Here is a 17,196-nt window from a genome sequence, read left to right as displayed (position 1 = left end):
TGGTTTCCATAATACACCCAGTGCTTCTCCCCCACAAGTGCCCCCCACCATGACCATCACCCCCTTCCTGCCCTCCCCCTCTCCCTTCAGTCCATGGTTCATTTTCAGTATTCAGTAGTCTCTCATGATTTGTGTCCCTCATTCTCCCCAGCTCTCTTTCCCCCTTCCCCTCCCTATGGTCCTCTGTTAGGTTTCTCCTGTTAGACCTATGAGTGCAAACATATGGTAGCTGTCCTTCTCTGCCTGACTTATTTCGCTTAGCATGACACCCTCGAGGTCCATCCAGTTTCCTACAAATGGCCATATTTGATTCTTTCTCATTGCCATGTAATACTCCATTGTATATATAAACCACATCTTCTTGATCCATTCATCAGGTGATGGACATTTGGGCTCTTTCCATAATTTGGCTATTGTAGAAAGTGTTGCTGTGAACATTGGGGTACATGTGCCCCTATGCATCAGCATTTCTGTATCCTTTGGGTATATATCCCTAGCAGTGTATTGCTGGGTCATAAGGGAGTTCTATCGATAGTTTTTTGAGGAGCCTCCACATTGTTTTCTAGAGCGGCTGTACCAGTTTACATTCCCACCAACAGTGTAGGAGGATGCCCGTCTCTCACATCCTCACCAGCATCTACATTCTCTTGATTTGTTCATTTTAGCAACTCTGACCGGTGTGAGGTGGTATCTCAGTGTGGTTTTGATTTGTATTTCCCTGATGATGAGTGACACTGAGCATCATTTCATGTGCCTATTGGCCATCTGGATGTCCTCTTTGGAGAAGTGTCTATTCAGGTCTTCTGCCCATTTTTTCACTGGGTTATTCATGTTTTGTGTATGGAGTTTAGTGAGCTCCTTGTATATTTTGGATACTAGCCCTTTACCTGATATGCCATTTGTCACTGTCTTTTCCCATTCTGTCGGTTGCCTGTTAGTTTTTTTTATTGTTTCCTTTGCCTTGCAGAAGCTTTTTATCTTGATGAGGTCCCGGTAGTTCATTTTTGTTCTTGATTCCCTTGCCTCTGGGGATGTGCCGAGGAAAAAACTGCTGCGGTTGAGGTCAAGGAGGGTTTTTCCTGCTTTCCCCTCTAGGGTTTGATGGTTTCCTGTCTCACATTCAGGTCCTTTATCCATTTTGAGTTTATTTTTGTGAATGGTGAGAAAGTGGTCTAATTTCAGTTTTCTACATGTTGCTGTCCAGCTCTCCCAACACCACCTGTTGAAGAGGCTGTCTCTTTCCATTGGACACTCCTTCCTGCTTTGTCAGAGATTAATTGGACATTCAATGCAATCCCCATCAAAGATGCACCAGCATTCTTCTCAAAGCTAGAACAAACCATCTTAAAATTCACATGGAACCACAAAAAACCCCGAAAAGCCAAAGTAATATTGAAGAAGAAAACCAAAACAGGAGGCATCACAATCCCAGACTTTAGCCTCTACTACAAAGCTGTCATCATCAAGACAGTACGGTATTGGCACAAAAACAGACAAATGGACCAATGGGATAGAACAGAGAATCTCTAAGCCTTTTCGACGTCGGTCTGTGTTCTGGGCTGCTGTTATTGATGGGTTAGGCTGTCTATATTCTAATCTCTACCGTAAAATGTTGCTGTTTGCTTGAGTCTGTGCTGCGTGTGTATAGCTCAGGGGTCTTTCTTCAGCTAGTATTGTTCCTACTCAGGATTAGAATATCTCCTCCAGTCTTCCTAGATTACCTCCACACACTTCAATTTTTAAGGACTGTTTTGGTTTTTTCTTAATAAGGATTCCTACTGGAATGTAGTCACCCAGTAACACCATGATGCTCTGTGAATGTTCCCACCCTCAGGGCAAAACAAAGAGGAAATAAAGGTTAAATCTCAGCCCCATGCAGGTTGATTTCCCTCCACAACCTGCTTTATTTACTTTAAAAGTGCTCAGGGGGCACCTGGGTGGCTCAGTCAGTTAAGCTTCCAACTTTGGCTCAGGTTGTGAACTCAGAGCTCAGGGATTCAAGCCTCGCATCCAGCTCTGTGCTGACAGCTCAGAGCCTGGAGCCTGTCTCAGATTCTGTGTCTCCCTCAATCTCTGCCCCTGCCCTGTTTGTTTGTAGGCTGTCTCTGTCTCAAAAATGAGTAACATTTAATAATAATAATAATAATAATAATAATAATAATAAATAAAAGTGCTCAGATAGTTTGTCTTGGGCACAGAGTTTTTAGTTGTAATCAGAAGGAAGGATGGGCAGTAGTCAATTTTTCACGTGCCATATCAGCATTATGAATCCTTAGGTTTGGTTATGGTTTTAAAATTAGCCTTGTGTTTTCTGCTCCATTATAATTTAGTAGCAAACAATTAGGCAAAAGTACTGAAGGTGTTTTACTTTTGTAAAGGAGGAATGAGTAGCACCTGGAGGTCTTTGACTTCAGTTATTGATGGCATACTCACTATCTACTATGTGTGGAAGAGAGTAAAATCATTTCAGAGTCTACCTTACAACCTAATTGGTGTTAGACGTGCTTCAGTGAATATAATAAATATGATAATAAGCATATTATCTGCAAAAGAAAGTTTTTCCTGGAGGGTTAAGATAACTTTTTATTTAATTAACATATTCGAGTACCTTCAAGATAATGAGTAGAACAGATACAATTTAATTTTGAATCCATCTTCAAATCAATATACGTTTATATTGATGAAGAATCTGAATTAATGACATTTCATTTTATTGGCTAATTTGCTCTCTTGTAAGTTTTTAAGTCTGGTTTATAAAAAAAAAAGCACTTCTAATACATGATGATTTCTCTTTTAGTATATTCCTCAGGGTGGCTGATGCAGACTTTTGTAAACTCTTTTTAATTAAATCACAGACACAACCAGAGCGAAAAGAAGCCAGGAGAATGACGGCGTGGAATATATTTTCATCTCCAAGCATTTGTTTGAGACAGATGTACAAAATAACAAGTACGTGGAAGGTTTTTTGTGTGACTGTTGTTTTTAAGCATGTGCCTACATGTCCACTTTTAGGCACCTGAGGGTTCCCTTCCAATTGAATACATTTTCAGTTTTATAATATGTAGTGTATTAGTATAATAAGGTGGTAAGTCAGCACTTGTTACCAGTCTTCACCTGTAACTTTTTAATAACCTAGAGCTGCTGTGTTTGTGGTGAGTTAAGTGTGTAGGAATGATTTTGAAAAACAAGGGAATGTTCCTAGTGTGTTACTGTGACCTCAACTAATCGAATCTTAACATACAATGTGAATAGAATTTTATTTCAGAAAGCTAACAGCTGTGTCCTAGGTCCCTACTTCCACACTCTGGTCCACACACACTTCTCTCCCTCACCAACTCTTCAAAGAATTAAAATAATGCTAATCGCCTTGTACTAACCTCCCGGGCCAGCTCTACTTCCTTCACCTCCCCATGTCTTCCATTTGCTTAAGCATGGATGATGGAGGGTGTCGGGGAGCGATGTGTGGTTTAATGTAGGATTTGGGGATTTGACTGAAACAGCAAAATGCTTTTTTCTATGTTTGGCACAGCGATTGTGTTTTTATAGCATGTAATCGGCTGCCCTGATTCCATTAGCCACCGACCGGTTCCCGCTGTAGTTCTAAAGCTAAGCTTGGTTATTCCGTCATGCACAGTGAAATTTCAGTAGTTTCTATTGTTTGGCTGTTTTATTATATTGCATTAGTTCTGAAAAAGAGGTGATGGCAAACAGTACTGCTGGGCTAAAGTACCTTTTTCTGTTTCAGTGTAATACAAGCAAGTGTTACTGATTTAAAAATATAAAATAAAAGGTTTTTCAAAACTGACATTTAAGAGGACTTGGCCCTATTTATTGAACACAGTAAAAAAAATTACATGTTCAGCAAAAATATCGTTTATATATATGAATTATGTCTTTCCACTTATGCGTAGAATTAATTTGCCAATGGCTCTGACGCATGTCCGATTTCCTACAGGTTTATTGAATATGGAGAATATAAAAACAATTACTATGGCACAAGTATTGACTCGGTTCGGTCTGTCCTGGCTAAAAACAAAGTTTGTTTATTGGATGTGCAGCCTCATGTAAGTGACAACAGACTATTCAGTACCTCTGGACTGTGTGGTCCGCCAGGCTTCATGGGAACCCTTCAGTGTGGGGAAAGTGTGAAGGCTTCTCATTGTGGCATGCGTGTGGCTTTCCTAATGACAAGAGCATTTCAATGTGATTTGAGAAGTCTCTGCTGGGGAAAAAAAAAGGCCCATGATATTATTAGAAACGAGGCATAAGGGAAGCCACAAGATCTGTTTGTAACTCCTGTTTATATACTGTTTGGGCTGAGTACAAGGACTCTTAGATATTTTTCTAGTATGTATTATTTATTAAAAATTAAATTAATAAAATGATTAATTTATTAAAATAATTATTTAAAAATACATTGCTACATGTATAATGTATTAAGTGTCAAGTATTATAAGTGTTTGTAATTTTTACAGTGGACACTTGGTTCTTGGCTGTTTCTTTTGAGTTTGATTCTATACATATTCTAGAAGTGTAAGCCCCCCACATAGAGCATAGAGCTGTGGGGCGTCTCACAGGAATTGCCCCGAATGAGACCCTGCTCACGGCCGTCCGGGAAATCTCGGCCAGCGCCCTGGGAACCCTTGTGAACGCTCTGGGCTCAGGCTGCCCGTGGATGAAGCCATTCAGTTCTCGTCCAACCACATATCCTCCAGCAGACCCACCCATAGTTTTTCTTTTGTTACCACGGGCCAGAGTCTCACTCCACTGATTGGTACACCCTAGGGTGCACAACCCCCAAGATCCAGAAAGACCCAGAGAAGCCCTTCATTCCTCTTCAGGAAGAGGAGTCTGAAATAAGAGTCCTAAGAATCAGTAGGGGGGCTGACTCCTTAACGTAGGCACCGGCGAGGGGTAGGGTGCTCCCGCTGACACCGCCCCTCTCTGCCGGTGCCCTGGATCTGGTTGTGTCCAAGTCCCTCGGTGTGGTTCCATGCTGCATGTCCACACAGTGTCACCAGCCCTCCAGCCCGTCTCTCCCCAGATACCCCCTTCCTCCCCGTAACCTGACTGACTAACATCTCAGGGGGGTTTGTGATTTGTATTTACATTCTGGGGAGGCCCTGACTACGGCTCAAGAGTATCCTTCAACTCCCACCCCTTTACCACTCCCCCAGGGGAGCCCTCAGAAGCACAGTGTAAATAATATAAAATATTGATGGGAGAGTAATGACAAGCTTCATGGAAAGCAGGAGGCTTGCCCTTTTAGGACCCTCTGAAGGACAGAATGACAAACGGAGAACTCCTGTGTGAGGTCAGGAAAAGGCTTACATAGGATGGTTGAAAGGCTTTCATGTGCAGATCGCTTTTTAACTCGTGGCATCTTTTAAGTGTTTGATTTAAAAATCACTTTTATGATGTTTTTAGCTGCTTCTGTTCAGTATTATGACATTTTAAAACATTTAAAAAGGCAAGTTATATTCTCTAGCATCTTTTCAGGGGTATTAATACTAACATTCATTCATTCTTAATATTATCAACAATATATAACATTTAATATCTAACACTATATTATACATAGTTTATACATACCTAATATACTAATTGTCAACAACTGGTTGAATAATATATTGAAAGAGCTACTGGCCTGAGTTAGATAATTTTAAGGAATATTCTCCTTTGAAAGAAACTTCAGTTTTATTGTACCATTCCCTCATGCCATTATGAAGAAAATAAGAAAACTGATTTTATTCCTTGCAGACAGTGAAACATTTAAGGACCCTAGAATTTAAGCCCTACGTGATATTTATAAAGCCTCCATCGATAGAGCGTTTGAGGGAGACCAGAAAAAATGCAAAGATTATCTCAAGTCGAGATGACCAGGCTGCTGCAAAGCCCTTTACGGTAAGTACGACGATGCTCAATAAGAAGACATAAGTGGTACGTGCTGTAGCCACTACCTTTGGAAGACATGATAGATGCTGTGATCCAAAAATTGATAAAAGATAGATTGTTTTTAGGCACATACATTTTTGAGTGATTGTACCATAATGGCTTTTTTGTGCTTCTATGAATAGATCTTTATGTTCTATTGACTGAAACATCCTTGTAATAATTAGTTAGTGATCGATAATACCAAATTTCAGGAAAGGTGGGAATTTTGACACTGCCAGAGCAGTTTAGTTACCAGCATATCGGAAAGAGAATATTAGAAGCCATGACATCTGAACTTGTTGTTCAAGAGGGTCATTTTCATTTGTGACTGAGATGAAAGAATGAACACGAATAGCATTCAGTAAACCAGCTGTGGAAATGTTTGCATCCGTGTAAAGTGATGTAATTGTGTGGTTAACTTTTTTTTCCCCAATACTTCCTTTTGTAGGAAGACGACTTTCAGGAAATGATTAAATCTGCACAGATAATGGAAAGTCAATATGGCCATCTTTTTGACAAAATTATCATAAATGATGACCTCACTGTGGCATTCAATGAGCTAAAAACAACGTTTGACAAGTTAGAGACAGAAACCCACTGGGTTCCAGTGAGCTGGTTACATTCATAACTAAGGGAAGTTCCCATGATCATCTGTTTTGTAGAGTGCATGATGAAGTCAGTTACCATTTTGGTGGTAGGGTTTTTTAATCTGTATCACTGTTGTAGATGTGCAATCTTGCTTAAAACTGAGTGTTGGTTTTGTTTGTATCTTTTTACAGCTTTATCTCAAACACAATATTTGAGTATAAGATCCAAAATAAAAACTTGCACAGTACCATATTCTGAACAGAGCTTTGAACCTTCTGTTTGTCTTTAATATGCAGCTCTAGCTCCAAGATGAGGTTGGACTTTTTAGAGAGAAATAGCTAGAGAATAGATATTGAACATCAGTGCTTCAGTTGGTCTCAGACGTCACCCCTGCCAGCAAGTTTGTAGATTAACAGTTGAAGGTATTAAGTTAGCAGCCTTGAACAGCTCCAAGCAAACAGGACATCTTTGCTGTTCTTTGGATGGGTCATTATAGACTCACCCAGGCTGACAGTACGCATCCTCTTATTCTAAAAATGCAACCTTTTTCTTACATATATATGATATATTCATAGTGGCCTTCATGTTATAGCTTAAGAGGGCCTTTTTATGACTACATATCAGTGACTCAAATATTTAAGAAGGGAAGATGGACTTTTAAAAATGATTATATCTGTAACTAAAAGCCTTTCCTCATGGTATTAATCTTTTTCAGGATGGTGATATCTTGGGGCAAGTAATGATTACAAAGGACATTTTTATTTGTCGATCCTCAGGCAGGATTTCTAGTCACCAAAGAGGTGATTCTTAGCTGGCTTTGGATTTTTCCAATAAATTTTAAGAATGTGATACCTAGTCTAAAAGTAGATGTTTTACATGTTACTGATACAGTTAAAAATGTGATCATTTTTACATGTGCAATTGATCATATATTGCACTCAAATTAATTTTAGAGAACTTTTCATGTAATGTTAACTTACCTCTTTATCATCAAAATAATTTTTAACACTTGTCAGATACCATCCTAATCTTGCCATTTTTCAAGAATTTTAAGACTCTTAGACTCTTGTACTGTAAATATTTAGACGGGCTCTCATTTTTCTTGGCTACTACTGAACTTCAGCAACTTAATCACGTAGCTCAAAATGGTAGAAACGACCATAAGTTGTATAAGAGAACATGTCTTGTCATTCTTGCCTGCAGTAAGACCCTGCCAATCAAAACTCACTGCGTCTGTGACTTCCAAACAGAAAATATTTTTTTTGTTGATTTGTAAAGAGAGTTTAGATGTCATGTTTAAAGAAAAATAGAATGTAGCAAAATTTTATATATTTATGAAATATTTGAAAGGCATATTTTTTTAATTATCAAATGGAGCTATTCATAAAGTACATTGTATGTAAAGGTGTCATAACTTAAAATAGCTGTATAAGTCAGGGTCAACATTCCATGTAAATATTTGACCTTTGTTTGTACACAGACCCACAAGTGTGTTCGATGTGCACGGCACACCTGATAGCATTATCCACTAGATCTCCTTCAGACATGTCTGACTTCATACTAGAAACAGAGACAGAAACTCCTGCAATAGCCTTGATACACACTCGCACTAAAATAATCGGACTAAATGTTACTCAGCATGATCCAAACAGTGAGTTCTAAGTTTATTAACCAAATAGCAATTTAGTTCTTTAAAAGGGTGGGGAAAAGGATTAAATTATATGGCTTCTCTAAGAAAATACAAGTCTTACATAGAGAGTTTGGGTAGAATATACTCCTCTTTGAACATGGACTAAAATCCCCTATAAATCAAGACGTCCTGTACAAAGAGTAATGGGAAGCATGTAATTAGGTGGTTGTCTGACTAGTTTAGGCAGTCCACATTCTTCACTGTGGGGGGGGGAGGGTAAGTGTAATGTGTAGAAATGGAGTACTTTCTGCTGTCAGTAGCAATGGGGTGTTATTTAAAAATCTAACTGTCCAGACTGTTCTCCCTTTTCACACTAGAGCTGAACAGTGTTCTTTTTAAAATGAAAAGGGGGCACCTTGGCAATTTAAGAAATCTTTTATTAGGTAGTCTACATGGTCTTGTAAGTGACACATATATGGCCACGTGGATGCTTAGAGACTAGGTTAAAACTGAGTAAGGCAGGGCCAAGGGCTCGTTGATAACTGTAGCAAGAGTCCCCGGACTCCATGTCTGCACCCGGACCTCCAGAGCCCGCAGAGGTGTGTGCGGGGCCGCTCACGCACTAGACCTGTAGTGGCCGGCTCCCAGCACAGAGTGTCAGCCACTATTGGAGAGAGGAGGAATGTTTATATTTTTAAGTCCATATATTTAAAATCCAAGATCAAGAAGGAAATTCTGTATTCCCATGATTATCAAATTGGACTTGGTTAAAAGTGGGTGAAATTGAAATATTCTTCCCTGTATAAATGTTCTTAATATCTGTAAGGCTGACATTCCAGGTATTGTATAATGATTGAATGTATCTAAATTGTAATTTAAAATTGACAAACATGTAATCCTCTCAGATGTACAAAACTGTTATTCAAAGCTTCTTGAAGATCTAGATTTTTATTATTTATTTTTGTTTTAACTAGTGAGGATTTATAAATGAATGTAATGGAAAACCTTTGATCTTAATAAAGTATCTTCAAATTCCTTGTCTTCTTTCTGCACAGTTGTTTTTGCACTTGGGCATTTGGTACATTATTTCCCAAGGTAGAACAGATTATGTTTTCTACTCTGATATCAAGGCATTTGTTTGAACTTGCCATGTCTAAAACTTCATATTGGTTTTAGTCAAATATTTATTGGCTTCAACAAGGTTGTTGGAGAGAGAGAATTCACTAGTCTTGCTCCTACCCACAAATCACAACCATTTAAAGAGGTTGAGAGGATGGGTGATCTGGGCCCCTCCGTGATGGGGGGATCCCTTCTCCTGCCCCTCCCCATCAGGAATCCAAGCATTATCCACATCCTGAATTCCGGTAGTGCAAAAACCTTTTTATTTAGCTGTACATGAGGACAAATTGCTACCTCCTCACAGAGACAGGTCAGTTAGTATGGTCCCTGCTTTAACAGGTGAGCCAGCCAATCCCAGAGCTGCTCAGTGTGGCAGTCAGGAACACGCGATCCAGAGCCAGAACTCTGGAGTTCATATTCTGGTTTAGCCTATTAACCAGCTTTGCAACCTTGAGAGTCCTGTAACCTCTCTGGTCCTCATTTTCTGATCAGAAAAATGAAGATGATCATACTGCTCACCTCATGGGATTGTTGTGGGCATGAAAGAGCTGATTCATGTAAAGGACTTGGAACAAAACTTGGGATAGAAGTATTCAGTAAACTGTGAACTCCTGTTTTCTAATGATTATTCTCACATCACACATTTTTAATATAGCTCTATAAATAATCACCCCATAGAAACAGATCTCCCTTAGCAAATTAGCTGCAAGTGTCCTAATAATTTCTATGACCTTTTTATTATTTAGAAAACATCCATTACTTCCAAGTGATACATCAGGACCTAATTAAGTAATCCTCAGTAGGGCAGTGAACAAATTTTTGTTTTTAGCTGCTGGTATGCAACATAATTTATATCAATTTGAAAGAAATGTCCCTTAATTGTATTCATGCCCTTTCTTCCGATACCACACTATCTTTCCAAAGAAAATGTGGTACCCTCAAGCTCCTGGCGGGCAGGAAATATTTTTTCTAACAGCTTCTTACAAACATACACCCACATAAGCCCAGTAGCTGTCAAATTATACTTATTAGTCATCAAACATCTGTATGATTTCCATTCACTATCTCATGTAGTCCTCACAGCTCCCTTCCATGAAAGATAAGATCTTCATTTTTTTATAACTGAAAAAAGTGAGGGGCAGGGCTTAAGTACCTTTACCAAGGTGACAGGCGATAGGCGATGAGTCATCATGGAATCAGGTTCAGGGTCCGGCTTCCTCTGACCGTGCTGTTTTCACTGCACTGTGCTGCCTGGTGTTGCTGGAGCCATAAACCTGTAACCAGAGTCATAAACATGAGATTTGATCATTTGGAGAGGGTTTATCCTTTCTATGCATACAGTTTATAATTTTCTCAAAACACTGTTGCTTTAACCAGATAGAACTTGATGTATCTAGGCGTGAGCAGGCCAATCCACAAAAGGTAGCTATTACCAGAGGCATACCTGTATAGCATAATACGCAATTTTTGTTTAGTCTGCCTGAATCCAAGCACTTAGTGATGAATCAGGACAGTCTGTGCTTTGCAGGGACTAATCGGAGCTGGCCAGGCTAGCAGGTAGGATCTGTGGAGAAGCTGTGAATAAGAGTTGTTCCCCTGATTTAAACAAACTGCATGAGGTAAAAGACCTGTTAGGCCCCTGTCCCCATCCTTTCTGTGTGAGATACTTCAGGTATTTTGTGACGCTTGTCAATATGACAGCCATAATCCCAATCTTAAACCAGAGGACAGTGGACAATAAAAGCCAATCGATGGAGGATGACCTTTGAAAAAAGAAACTATCCTAAATCCATAATATCCTTAAATCGTTGAGCCGATCCTGGGACCTTATTCCACTAGTCACTGAATATGCAATTAAGCTTCTTCTCATGACTACTGGTGGGAATATAAACTGGTGCAGCCACTCTGGAATTTGGCACGGAGGTTCCTCAAAAAATTAAAAACAAAACTGCCATATGACCCAGCAATTCCACTTCTAGGCATTTCTCTGAAAGGAATCCTGTCGCAGAGATAGCTGCACGTCCACGCTTGTTGCAGCCGTACTCAGAATAGGCAAGACAAGGAAACAAGTGGCATCAGCAGATGAACAGAGAACAGAAGCACACACACCCAAACTACCCAGCTAGAAATTCTGCCTTTTCCAACAAGATGGATGGACTTTGTGGGCCTTTCACTAAGTGGAATAAGTCAGAGAAAGCCAAAAGCTGTATGTTCTCATTTATATGTGGAATCTAAAACAGGCAAACTCAGGAAGTAGACAGTAGTTGCCAGGGGCTAGAGGGCAGGGAAATAGGAGATGCTGGTCAAGAGTACAAACTTCCAGTTTTAAGATGAATAGATTCCGGGAATCAAGAGTAGTATACAACCTAGTGACTAGAGTTAACAATACTGTATTTTGTACTTGACAGTTGCTAGGAGTACATTTTATCACCAAACACACAAAAGAAGGCAATTATTCGAGGTGTTGGAAGTGTTAACCTTATCGTGGTCTCATAATATATACATGTACTAAATTATCACATTGTACACCTTAAACCTGTGAAATATGTCAATTATATTTTAATAAAGCTGAAAAAATATAAATGTTCTGATGGTTTAGGTCACTATTGCGCTATTTACTTGGTGCTGAAAGCACTCCTAATGGAAAACAGCATCCATGAGTAACTCAGGTGACTCCCACTATTCACTTTCACTTACCAGAGGCTGTTTTTCTGTGTAGCTGTCACACACCCTGGAGTGATACACTGATTGAACTTGAACCATAAAAATCACATGATCATCTCAATAGATGTAGAAAAAGAATTTGACACAATTCAATATCCATTCATGTTAACAGCTGTCAGTGAAGTAGGTTTAGAGGGAACATACCTCAAAATGATTAAGGCCATATATGAAAAGCCTACAGCCAATGTCATAATCAATGGTGAAGAACTAAGTGCTTTCCCCTAAGTTTAGGAATCACATACAGAGGTCCATTCTCACTATTTTAAAAAACTTTCTCTCTTTTGGGAGAGAGAGCAGAGGGGAGTGAATGAGAGAGAAAGAGAGAGGGGAAATCCAAGCAGGCTCTGAACTGTGAGATCATGGCCTGAGCTGAAATCAAGAGGCAGTTGCTTAACTGACTGAGCTACGCAGGCACACCCACTCCCATCACTTTTATTCAACAAGGACTTGCTACAACGAAAAGAAGGAAACGGCATCCAAATTGGTGAGGAAGAAGTAAAACTGTCACTATTTGCAGATGACATAATAGTATACATAGACACCCTAAGCATCCCACCAAAACACTACTAGGAATAATAAATGAATTCAATAAAGATGCAGGACACAAAATTAATACACAGAAATCACCTGTGTTTCTTAAGACTAATAACAAAGTAGTCAGAAGAGATATTAAGAAAACAACTCCATTTGTAATTGCACCAAAAAGAATACAATACCTCAGTACAAACTTAATCCAAGAGTGAGTGACCTGTACTTGGAAAACTGACACTGATGAAAGAAGTTAAAGATGAGACAAATGGAAAGAACTAATATTTTTTAAATGTCCACACTATCCAAAGCAATCCACATATTCAGTGCAATTCCTATCAAAATACCAATTGCATTTTTTTACAGGACTAGGAACAAATGATTTTATAGAACAAATTAGAGAGCCCAGGAATATATTCACACGTATATGGCCAGTTAATCTACAACAAAGGAGGTAAGAATATCCAAATAGCCAATGGGGAAAAGACAGTCTCTTCAACAAATGCTGCTGGGAAAATTGGACCGCTATCTGCAAAAAACTGAAACCGAACCACTTTCTTATACTATACACAAAAATAAAACTCAAACTGAATTAAAGACCTAAATGTGACATATGAAATAATAAAACTCCCAAAAGAAAGCATAGGCAGTAATTTGACATCGGTTTTAACAACACTTTTCTAGATATGTCTCCTCAGACAAAGGAAACAAAAGCAAAAATAAACTATTGGGACTATATAAAAGTAAAAAGCTTTTGCCCAGCAAAGGAAATCAGCAACAAAACAAAAAGACAACCTACTAAATGGGAGAAGAGATTTGCAAATGATATATCTGATACGGCATTAATATCAAAAACATATAAGTAACTTAGACAACTAAACACCAAAAAAGAAATCACAACAATCTAATAAAAAATGAGCAGAGGACTTGAATGACATTTTTCCAAAGAAGAGTTACAGATGGTCAACAGACACATGAAAAGATTTTCATCATCACTAATCATCAGAGAAGTAACAAATCAAAACCACAATGAGATATCACCTTACGTCAAAGAATGGCCAGAATTAAAAAGATAACAAGTAACAAGTATTCCTGAGGATGTGGGGGGAAAAAAGGAATCCTTATGCACAATTGCTGGGTATGTAAACTGATGAAGCCACGATGGAAAATAGTATGGAGGTTCCTCAGAAAACTAAAAATAGAAATGCTATATGATCCAGTATTCCACTACTGGATATTTACCCAATGAAAATGAAAACACTAGTTTGAAAAAAAATATATATATATAGATGCATATACATAAACCCCTATGTTTATTGAATTATTTACAAGAGCCAAGGTACAGAAGCAACTGAAGTGTCCATCAATACTTGAATGGATAAAGGTGATACTGTATACACATATACACATTCAACCATTTTAAAAAATGAGATTTTGTTATTTTTGACAACACAGATGGACCTAGAAGGTATTATGCTAAGTGAAATAAGTCAAAGACAAATACCATATGATTTGACTTATATGAAATCTAAAAAAAAATGAATAAACAAAAAGCTGTAATAGGCCATAAGTACATAAAACAAACTGATGGTTGCCAGAGGGGAGGGTGTGGGAGATCCAAACTTCCAGTTACGAAATGACTAGGTCACAGGGATGAAAGGCACAGCACAAAGAATATAGTCAATGGTATTATAATAGTATTTCCTCTACACTTGAATTAAAAAAAATCTGGGGGCACCTGGGTGGCTCAGTCAAGTGTCTGACTTCAGCTCAGGTCATGGTCTTATGGTTCATGGGTTCAAGCCCCACATCAGGACTCTCTTCCTCTCTCTCTCTGCCTCTCCCCCGTTCATGCTTTCTCTCTCTCTCTCTCTCTCTCTCTCTCTCTCTCTCTCCTCTCTCTCTCCTCTCTCTCTCTCTCTCTCTCTCTCTCTCTCTCTGTCTCTCTCTCTCTCTCAAAATAAATAAACATTTTTTTAATCTGAAAAAAGAAATTTCTGTAATCTATAGGGTGGGCCAAAGCAAGAGACTATATTAATATTTTATTTTTCTTGGGTTCCTCTTTTTTCCTCCATTTATATGGATGAAATTTTAACCTTAAAATTCAAGTGTGAAGAAAGTTGTTCTAATGTTTTTGGATTTACAGATTTATCATGGGTGTGAGTCTACCATTTTAAACAAAATAACATCTATTTAACTTGATTAGGCAACAGTAAAACCAAAGATTCTATCTGTTAGCCTTTACTCTGCCCTAGGCACTCTAATTATTGGTATGTAACACAGAAAAGATCTAAATAGGAATATATTTGAATAACTATAGTTACAGAACAATATGACTACTGTAAATGTTAAGGAGAAGCTATAGATCATAAGTAAAAGGATTGGCAACAACAAGCCAGGCAGATGCAAACAAAAAGAAAGCAAAAGAGACAATAATAATAATAGTATCAAAAACTGAATTCTCTGTTTATTACTTGGGTCAAAACGTTCTCCTATACTAATCAATGGTGCAAGCCATAAAAGGAAGAGCACTGAAGACATAAGGCAAAACCTTGAGAAATGCAATCAACAAAACCACATTATTCAGCTATTTTTAAAACACTTCTCTTAAACCATGAAGAAAAAGAGTTGTGTAAGGTCTGATTATCTTAATTTCTCAGGTTGATCTCATAGCCATGGAAAGAATGCTTTGTCCTGTAAACCGAAATCACACCTTCTCTTCAAGAGCCCCACTGAGCTTTTACAAAACCCAACCCTAAAGTAAGCCACAAGTAAAACCTCATTAAATTCCAAATTCTTAAATACTTCAAATTCCATTTATCACCACAGTCCAATGGAACTGAAAATGAATGACAAATAGAAACCAATGGGAAAAAAATCACCTAGAAAAATTCTGTAAACAAATTTTAAGTATTCTAATCATTGAGGCAATAAAAATGAAAATGTAGATTAGTAAGAAAATAATGAAGCTATCAATCTGTGAAGTATGACTAAAATGGAGTCCTGGGAAATTTGCCTTAAAAGCTTTTCTGAGGGAAAAAAAAATAAACATTGGCTCAAACCACTTGGGAAAAGACGATATGAGTGGTGTTTTGGCTAGGTTGTAATACACACTGAATTCTCCAGGAATGCACTACCATGTGAATCAAAGGAAGACTGGAGTTCATTTTTTCAGAGCACAGTACGAGTTTTTCACCATTCTGGAACCTCGTGTCACTAATGGCAATACCACTCGTGGCACCTGTGTCTCACGTGGCATGCGCAGGGCCTGCGTACCTTGGACTACTGTCATCTTAAGGGTCACCTGAATGTGCATTTATCAAAATGGTTATTTTGTTCTCAATTGTTTCCCTTTCCTTTCTCCTTTTCCTTACAATGGAGTTTCTTAATTCTGCAGGTTACACTGTCTATGGACTTCATGTCAGGAGCACTAAAGGGATAATACAAAATGGGTCCTATAGAAAGGGACCACTGGGTATGGTAGGGTTTATTGAGTTTTGCACCCTTTTTGTTTCAATGCTCATCCTGTGTTAATACTATATTTTGATATGATTTATATATAACTGAGCATATCCTACTATCCTTGCAGATACTGCTGCTGTACACAGGTTGCTGAAGAAGGAAATATCTTTAACATTAGAAATATTTTCAGAAAATATCTAATAGAATTGAGCAAAAAGACAGACATTACTACAAACCTAAACATTAAAAAGTCAAGCTAATAAATTCTCCTAGAACATAATTTTAAAAGGATGCAAATTGAGGGGAAAAAATGTTGCGATATGAAAAACAGATCCAAGACAGCCAGTATCTATCTACCTAGTAGGATCTCCCATTAGGAGAAAATTACATTAAGACAGGAAATAAATGCTTCCCCAAATTAAAGATGGGTCTTCAGATTTAAAGATCCAGGTATTTATTTTGTAAAATTTTAAACATCAATATAGAAAGAATCCCATAATGAAAGAAAGAGGGAGGAGGAGGAGAGGGAGGTGAAGGGGGAGGGGGAGGGGGGGAAGGAATCTGTTGGGCATCAAGCATCTCATGTGCAACAGGGTATCATATGACAAAGGACATATTATGTACCATGGGAAAAATGAATGTAAGCCAAAAATTCTATAGCTACCCAGATTATCATTCAAGAGTGACAATCAAACAAACTCATTTAGACATACAGGAACTTAGACATATTTACCACTCCTATATTCTTCCAGGAAGAAAGACTGAAAGATGAACTCTAGCAATAAAAATGAATCTTTGAAAAAAAACACATGAATGAAACCAACAGTTATCAGTAAGAGAACGAGCACAATTTATAGACAACACTAAATGATAAAGATTTGGGTTCAAATCACTGCTATCCTACTTCTTACCTATGTTACCTCACTCCATTTACTTATCCTTTCTGGGCCTTCATTTCTTTATTTACAAGATGGAAATAATAATAATAATAGGATGGACCCAAAAGAGTTTGTTGCTCTACATAAAGCCCTCCATGTAGGGTTTGTGTCTGTTAAATGTTCAATAAATATTAGCTATTATGGGCTTCAAATTGCTAAAACATTTTTTGGAGGGTAATTTTACAGTTCCATCAAAATTTAAAATACACATGTCCTTAGACCAAACAGTTTCATTTGCATGTTCATATTTATACTGGAAGGTTAATTTATTAG

The 17,196-nt window shown here is 38.1% G+C and overlaps 1 protein-coding gene and 1 long non-coding RNA gene across 8 annotated transcripts in view; one reads left to right on the top strand and one right to left on the bottom strand.

Annotated features, from left to right (window-relative positions):
* Positions 1 to 9,189, top strand: part of MPP7 (membrane palmitoylated protein 7) — a 298,285-nt gene extending 289,096 nt beyond the window's left edge. For both annotated transcript variants that reach the window (XM_029953189.1, XM_029953188.1), the window contains 4 exons: positions 2,856 to 2,949; positions 3,956 to 4,064; positions 5,761 to 5,904; positions 6,383 to 9,189. In XM_029953189.1, coding sequence (XP_029809049.1) covers positions 2,856 to 2,949; positions 3,956 to 4,064; positions 5,761 to 5,904; positions 6,383 to 6,562 — 527 coding nt within the window. In that variant the 3' untranslated portion in view covers positions 6,563 to 9,189. The remainder of the gene's footprint in view (positions 1 to 2,855; positions 2,950 to 3,955; positions 4,065 to 5,760; positions 5,905 to 6,382) is intronic.
* LOC115303425 overlaps positions 1 to 17,196 on the bottom strand; it is a 116,842-nt gene that overhangs the window by 48,892 nt on the left and 50,754 nt on the right. For 3 of the 6 annotated variants that reach the window (XR_003914047.1, XR_003914050.1, XR_003914045.1), the window contains exons 3-4: positions 10,425 to 10,545; positions 4,091 to 4,222 (exon numbers count right to left, since the gene is read on the bottom strand). This is a non-coding gene — a long non-coding RNA (uncharacterized LOC115303425). Of the gene's footprint in view, positions 1 to 4,090; positions 4,223 to 8,568; positions 8,817 to 10,424; positions 10,546 to 17,196 lie in introns of those variants that run through there. The other 3 variants (XR_003914049.1, XR_003914046.1, XR_003914048.1) reach the window with 3 other exon arrangements.

The sequence above is a fragment of the Suricata suricatta genome, chromosome 10, assembly GCF_006229205.1.
Source record: "Suricata suricatta isolate VVHF042 chromosome 10, meerkat_22Aug2017_6uvM2_HiC, whole genome shotgun sequence".
NCBI lineage: Eukaryota > Metazoa > Chordata > Mammalia > Carnivora > Herpestidae > Suricata > Suricata suricatta.
This window is presented reverse-complemented; position numbering and strand designations above follow the sequence as displayed.